At 35.4% G+C, this 7,116-nt stretch overlaps 2 protein-coding genes across 2 annotated transcripts; one reads left to right on the top strand and one right to left on the bottom strand.

The window, feature by feature from the left end:
- Nucleotides 1-1,771: 1,771 nt before the first annotated feature.
- LOC145031241 (O-fucosyltransferase 1-like) lies at nucleotides 1,772-5,008 on the bottom strand. The gene is made up of 9 exons (XM_078979761.1): nucleotides 4,832-5,008; nucleotides 4,559-4,733; nucleotides 4,276-4,354; nucleotides 4,102-4,172; nucleotides 3,868-3,956; nucleotides 3,656-3,779; nucleotides 3,259-3,542; nucleotides 2,665-2,794; nucleotides 1,772-2,544 (listed from the first exon to the last, which is right to left on the bottom strand). The coding sequence occupies exons 1-9, from the start codon at nucleotides 4,837-4,839 to the stop codon at nucleotides 2,017-2,019; spliced, it is 1,488 nt and encodes a 495-aa protein (XP_078835887.1). The 5' UTR covers nucleotides 4,840-5,008; the 3' UTR covers nucleotides 1,772-2,016.
- A 106-nt stretch (nucleotides 5,009-5,114) lies between these two features.
- LOC145031242 (uncharacterized) lies at nucleotides 5,115-6,234 on the top strand. Its single transcript, XM_078979762.1, has 2 exons — nucleotides 5,115-5,577; nucleotides 5,931-6,234. Exons 1-2 carry the CDS (start codon nucleotides 5,164-5,166, stop codon nucleotides 6,099-6,101), a joined length of 585 nt encoding a protein of 194 aa, XP_078835888.1. The 5' UTR covers nucleotides 5,115-5,163; the 3' UTR covers nucleotides 6,102-6,234.
- The last annotated feature ends 882 nt before the right edge of the window (nucleotides 6,235-7,116 follow it).

The following is a 7,116-nucleotide window of genomic DNA, read 5'->3' as shown; positions in this document are numbered from 1 at the left end:
TTATTAATAAAAAACAAATTATATATAATACGGGGTTAAACACAAAAATTTAGAAAATAGAGGGGTGAAAGTAACATTTTTCAAAGTTCAAAGTGAAGGGTTCAAAATGATATTTTAAAAAGTAAATGGGTAGAAAAGTCACAAACTCATAAACATAAAATATAGAAAAAAATACATAAATGGTCCCTATGGTTTACCCATAATCACAAATCCAGTCCCTGCTACTTGAAAAGACCAAAATACCCTTACACTAACGGATGAACAGTAACGACGTCAGCAAAAAGATCCATTGATGCAAGTTTTGGAAACCACAGGGACCATGTTCGTCAAAAAAAATTAATAGGGACTGACTTTGTGATTTTTGGCGAACCATAGGGACCATTTTTGTAATTTTGTCTAATAATAATAATAATAATAATAATAATAATAATAATAATAATAATAATAAGTCCAAGGTCTAAATGGTAATTTTCATAAATCAAATTTGTGAGACAAATTAGGCTGGGGTTTATTGTGTCAGCATGTTGAACCCCATGGACTGAACCTGCCAAAACCTAATTCTCAACTTGTCTTCTATAATACAGTTACCATGTCTTATTTTTTTATTTTGTTGTTTGCATCGATTGTTTAAGGAACCTTTAACCAACAACTATGACTTCAACTTCAAATCGTGAAGTTGAAGTTTATATGGAGGGTTTGAATGGATCCGATGAAGAATATGTTGCTTCTTCAATGGACAAGATAATATGTGATCCTTTTTTTGAATGACTTGGTGAAATTGCCTCTATTTTATCTGATGATGCTAAATGGATCCCTTCAGATGAAGAATTTGACAATGGAGAGGACAAAGATAAGAAAAATGGGGACCAATTTCTTGTACGCAATCCTAGGATACCTTGGAATAAAATGGAACCACACTTACAAAAGCCCAAAAACTCAATTTGATATTGAAAATGGTAAGAAATAATTTGATACCTTGGAATAAGATGATGGAGTGCATGAAACTCAATTTGATATTGAAAATGGTAAGAAATGATTTTATCTATATGTATTCTATGTGTATATTAAATTTAATTCTTTCATAACTTTTGTATCTAATTTGGAACATCAATCTCATATGGTTGATAGGATAGAAATTGATGTATCATGCAAAGCTCAAACCAAGAAAAGGCATCTAAATAAGAATGGAGGTGGATCTAAGTAGGACAACCCTATTAATTTTGAATACCAGATTTAGTAGCCGAAATCGGACAAAACTCTAGTTTTTTGTGATGATTTTTGATATTTGGAATCTAGTATTCCTATTATTTTGTTATTGAAATGTAATGACATTATGTCACTTTAACAAGTTATATTATCTGTTTTGCATTTTGTTCCATTTTTAACATGTTTTAAGTCATATTTCAAGTCTAGTATGTTAAAGACCCAAACCAAGGGCAAAATGGTCATCTCCGATTTCTGTTTTCCTTTCCTGTGAGATAATTTCTTTTGTTTCATTTTAACATGTTTAGAAAAGGGTGTAATCTACCATAACTATAATCATTTCTAGATCAGGGGCATTATAGGAATAATCTGTGACAGCCGAAAAGGATGGTAAAATGACTATGCATTTTTGACAGCCCTGCCCCAAATAATTTTTCCTCTTTGTTTCTGTTTTCCATTTTTACCCCTGCCCCAAAGAACCAAATATGTTTGCTTCTAACAGCTGTGTTTTTTCAAGTCTTTTGGGTAGTCCCATAGCGTACTTTTATGATAAAAATGCAATGATATATACCTGAACCCAACCCTATATATGTTACATGTTATTCGGATCGGCCTATAAACCCGATTCCAATTTTAGACCCGACTCTATTCGTCTTAATCGGGTCGGGTCGGGTCAGTAGTTATTACACAAACAACATTGCTTTTACAAGACTCCAAAATCAAAGTATATTTATAGACTTGAATACAAATGTAACCACATCAAGAAAGAATCAAACCTAAAATACTAATAACTCTCATTTCTCAAAACCCTACCTACATCATATCATTCCGACATCTATGAGCCGGATTTACACCCAACTTTTGACAAAAACACTCGGGCCAAGAATTCGTATAAAAAGATTCGGGTGACACGCGCTTATGGGGCCCACCAAAACTAGTCCTCATCATAACCAGTCTAACCGCTTCTTCAAACCCATCAACCCGACCCTTTTCCCGATCGATAAAAACCGGAGCAAGGCCTTTTCTATCGGGCCTAATCGCGGTCCGGAAGCCCAAGTAGAGGCGATGGCCCAAAAGGTTATTGGCAAAGTTGCTTGGGCCATCATATGTTGGCATGAAAATGTCTGATAACAGACAAACCATGTAATCGACAGCTGAACCGATTAAGCCCTGAGCATTGGATTTAAGGTCGGTGGTGGGGTCCACACTGGTGTGGTTTTCGAGGAGAGGGAATATGGACCGAAACGGGTTCATGAACCGCTCACCGCCGAATAGTTCACCGGCGGCTAGGTATATTCGGGTCGAGGAGTTGAACCCCATTGCACGTAATATCAAGCCCACCTGTGAATTATATAAAAGTTAAAACACTGTGTGTTTGGCAGACTGGCTGAAAAGTGAAAAGTTAGTTGGTTGATAAAGTAACGGCGTTTGGTAAAAAGTAGCTGATTATATTAAAGGTACCTCTTCTGGAGTTAATGGACATTTTCCAATAGCCCTCCTTTCACTATAAATTAGTTTCTTTTCAGCAAAATTTTCACCACGATATTTTTTCAATATCTTTTGCTCTTCGGGGGAAAATATATCAAAACACCTGCCACATAAATAAATAAATAATCACAAACACGAATAATAAACATAGGGAAATCTCCAATAAAGTCTCAATATTTTGGGTCAGTTTACACTTTAATCCCAAATTAATTTTTGTTTACAAAAAAAAGACAGATTACCAGCTAAAATTACGGAATAACCCTTTTTGGCCGGTTTCGTAAATTTAACAAGTATCCTGTCTTTTTTCATTAATTTGTCAAAATATTGAGACTTTTCTGAAGATTACGTTATTTTTTACCAATAAACAAAATTAGTTCAAGGGTAATCTTAAAAAAAGTCTCAATATTTTGGTTATTGTTAAAAAATAACGTAATCTTTAGAAAAGTCTCAATGTTTTAACCAATTAAACTGTAAATTGTCTCAAAATATTGAGACTTTATTGGAGATTTCCTATAAACATATTCCCATAAATTAATTACAAGAAAAGTAATGGTAACTTAAACTTACCCTGCAAACGAGAGCATATCCATTTCAAATCGAAGATGGATTGACATGAAATGACCTTGTGACCGAAGTTTATCAACTATTTTGTGACTTAATTCCATGATATGTGGCTTAAAAATTAGGGCATGATAATTGACCCTACATCTTAACCGTTGATATTCAGGGTTATCAATCTCTTCTGCTAATCTATGGGAGAAAGGAGTGAGATAAATTGCACCATGCTCCTTCATTTTCTCCAAAGCAACTGTTGTATACCAATGTATAGGAGCATCTCTTGGTGGCCGAAGCTACAGTAAGGAAAGAAATAGCAATGCACTTTTATTTCTTCATATTACAACATTTAACCATGTTTATTAGTATCATGAATATCATGGAAGTTTAAGTAGTTTGAAAAACATGCCTGAAAAGCTTTTATCTTCTTTGTCTTTCCATTCTTCTTGATTTCTGGAATGCTTTTTACAATTTGTATATCGTGTTGTAATGACTTGATGAAATGATCAACATCATAGATACCCTGGAAACCACTGAAAGAGTAATTCAAATGTTTATGTGAATGTTACATTGACACAATGTTCTAAGGATTAAATGCAACAAAGACATTATTTAAGATACCTGTCATCATGCCAATAGGAATTTGCATCCAACTCGGGCAGCACAAGGGTAGCATTCATAATTCGGGCAGCAAGAACTGCATTACAGATCTACACAAAGTTGCATCCTCAATTACAATGTCATAGTAAATATAGAATATCAATGTATCAACAACTAGTTTAATTGTCACCTCAAAAGAACACTAAAAATGTGCAAAAAGAGGAATATAAATGGTCAAAATTATAAGAAACATACAGCTGTTCTCTGCTGATTCAGACCCCCATTACAACGGACACGCAGATACCCATTACTCTCATTTGGAGGAGCTATGAATGTTTGAAAATAAGAATCAAAGATCAATACAGACTATCAAGATTCAAGAACAGTAGGGTAAGATGGAAACAGATCAAGAACACCAAAAGTACATACGAGGCCAGTCAGATCTTGGAGCAGATGATGGTATCCAACCACCAGAATCAGCAGTATCCCAGAGTTTTTGAACATCAATCTGCGTAAAAATGGAGTTAAAAGTTCATAAGCTATAGAAATGCTTGTTGAAAAAACTAATCATCTTCTTGCAAACAGGTTATGACATCTCGATTTGCATAACGATTCGTGCAGGAGCACAGATTCGTAACCAAGTATAATTAAGCAAACGAAGAATTTAACGCAAAAGTAAGTACTGAGCGAAAAGGAATTGTTAAGAAGTGACCTCAGATGGAAAGTCCGATGATGATGATGAACTAGTGTTGAAGAAGTATACGAAGTAGAGAGTCGGAGCAATGAGTAAGATAGCTGCAACTACGAGTTTTCCGAACAGTCCTTTAACTTGCTTCAGCTGGTGTCGGTTATGATGCAATCTTTTGAGCGTCGTTCCTTCTCCGGGCCTGTAAATACACCGGTAAGATCCAAATCCGGTAATATCAGATACGAGAAATCAGACGCACAGACGAACAGATCAATGTGTGTTTTGTGATTGATATACCTCCTCATTTACAGAGACCAGTGGAATACCGAGATCGAACTTTGGTTTCAGTTAAGAAACAGAGAGATTTGATGGTGGAAGGTGGATCTTGTTATGGATGATGATGATGAGATTTTTGAGTGAAGAATTTAGAAGAACTGGGAGGGAATCATCAAATGAATTGCAGTGGCGGAGGTTGGAGAAATAGGGAGTGTGAAATTCGTGTCGAAAGTAAAAGGTTAGAAACTTATGGGGCCAAAATGGAATATATGAAAGTTATGTATTAGAAAGTAAAATTGCTAGAAGAACTTTACATACGAAGATCTCCAAAACCCTCACCATAGCCGACGTCAATGGCGAGCCCACGGTTGCTCCTCCGTTCTCCGACACTGAGGACCATATTTACTGTCCACCGCCGATCTGTCTCCTCCACCACTGCGCCTTCTCATCACAATGACCACCAACGCAACCAAGAATATCTTTCCCCCAATCATTATCTCAACAGCTGGAAACCACCGAAGGATCCAAAGGAGGCTCAAGCGAAGCTCGATCAGCTCCGTCGTGACTATGCGAAAAAGGTTAAAGCCGTTCGCAAGGAGTACATCCATGAAATGGAGCTTCAGAGGCTTGAGAAACAGAGGAAAGATGAGATCAAGAAGGAAGCTCTGAGGATTGAAAGTGAAGAGCGTAGAGCCGCTAAAACCGCCGAGAAAAAGGCTAAAGCCGCCGAACGTCAGGTTGCTGAGGAGGAGTTCCGGCAAACTCTGGTACGTCGAATTTCCTTCCATTAATGGTAGAACATTTCAATTTCACCAGTTTTCTCCTTTTCATTCTGTGGATTACCATCGTTCACCCAGTTATCCATCCTCGCATCAAGTATCACCTAGGGTTCACCACAAAGTTAAAGTTGGATTTGGTAAATTAAATGAACACAAATTGTTGTTACTAATCAGGAATTGGTACTCTTATCCTACTCATACAATTACGATTTAGGGTTCCATTGGTAGCATAGTTTATATCATCCATGACATATAGGTTGTTACTCCATTTGATTTAACCCTTGTTTGAATGCTTAAGGCCCTGTAGTATATGTTCCTTATATTGAAATTTGTGGGTGCAGCTGAAAGAAAGAGCCGAGAAGCTTGAATACCACAAGATGAGAGAGAAGAAAATCATGGAGAAGAAGAAAGAGAAGAATGAGTTACTGCGTCGTCAAAGTTCCATATGGATTGATGAAGTTGAACTCGAGAAAAAGATATCAAATGCAATTTTAGATAGTACTCCCCTATGAATCGTGCTTACAAACTCCAATTCTTTTGGTAGATTGAATCTCTCTGTTTTTTTGCCTCTTGTTAAAACCTGCGATGTAGACTTGAAGATGGCATTTGGACCCTGGAATAAGACTAGAATTGCGTTTTAGTTTATTGAAGGTCTTTCAGTCGTATTGATTCACATATGAAAAGTTCTGTTGAGCTCATTAGGGTTTATTGTTGATCAATTAAATTCGTTTAAAATGAAACAGAGTTGGTATGGTTTTCACATTGTGCCTTGGAATTATGAAGTAGGTTCTAATTTCATACTGATTCACAATAATGGGTGTCAATGGAACAAAATTTGTTCATGTGAGTTTCCATTTAGCTTTATTTCATAAAAATATGTTGCATAAACTTACTTCAATGGTTAATTTTTTGATTTTTTTTAAAATTAATTATTTATCATTATCTTTCTCTCATATGTTATATAAACCTACACCTTGGTGAAGGCTCACCTAGTAACATTTGGACACCCTCCGGGAGATCACAAGTACAAATCTTAGGGTTTCAATCAAGAGTTGATGAGAAGAGGGATGTGTGATGCAGTTTCAGAAAGAGGCTGTTTAGTATCATCGCCAAAGATGAGCCTTATCCCCCAAACGTTACAATAGAGGAGAGCCAACGGGGCAGTGGACAACCTATTTTTCTCATTTTATATAAATACCCGTCATAAGTTGTTAATGTTTAAGCATAAATTTGTTTTTCAAAAATAACATTATATTTAAATAACTAAAAAGATATAAATAAAATGTTGACTTGACACTTTTTTTAGTCCTGTTTTTAAAATTATTATTTATTGATAAAAGCTTCTATAAAAATATTTTTATTTTTATTTTATATGTTTCAATAGATTAATTAATTAAACAAATATAATCATAAGGCAAAATGAAATGTTACTAAATGGACAAAATTGCAAGAATGATCTTTGTGTTATGTCACAACTTGTTAATATGGTTTGGACTTCTGCCAATGGTCTAAAAGTTTGATTTTATT

This window comes from Lactuca saligna, chromosome 2 (assembly GCF_052625555.1).
Source record: "Lactuca saligna cultivar CGN05327 chromosome 2, ASM5262555v1, whole genome shotgun sequence".
Lineage (NCBI taxonomy): Eukaryota > Viridiplantae > Streptophyta > Magnoliopsida > Asterales > Asteraceae > Lactuca > Lactuca saligna.
Note: the sequence above shows the minus strand (reverse complement) of the source record. Positions and strands in the feature narration are given on the sequence as shown.

What these genes read in the sequence shown, in the direction of transcription:
- LOC145031241 (XM_078979761.1), bottom strand. An exon ending in CATCGGACTTTCCATCTGAG is followed by an intron (nt 4,355 to 4,558) that starts GTCACTTCTTAA and finishes ATTTTTACGCAG; the next exon opens with ATTGATGTTCAAAAACTCTG. An exon ending in TGAATCAGCAGAGAACAGCT is followed by an intron (nt 3,957 to 4,101) that starts GTATGTTTCTTA and finishes AACTTTGTGTAG; the next exon opens with ATCTGTAATGCAGTTCTTGC.
- LOC145031242 (XM_078979762.1), top strand. Translation starts at nt 5,164, where the DNA reads ATGGCGAGCCCACGGTTGCTCCTCCGTTCTCCGACACTGAGGACCATA. An exon ending in AGGAGTTCCGGCAAACTCTG is followed by an intron (nt 5,578 to 5,930) that starts GTACGTCGAATT and finishes TTGTGGGTGCAG; the next exon opens with CTGAAAGAAAGAGCCGAGAA.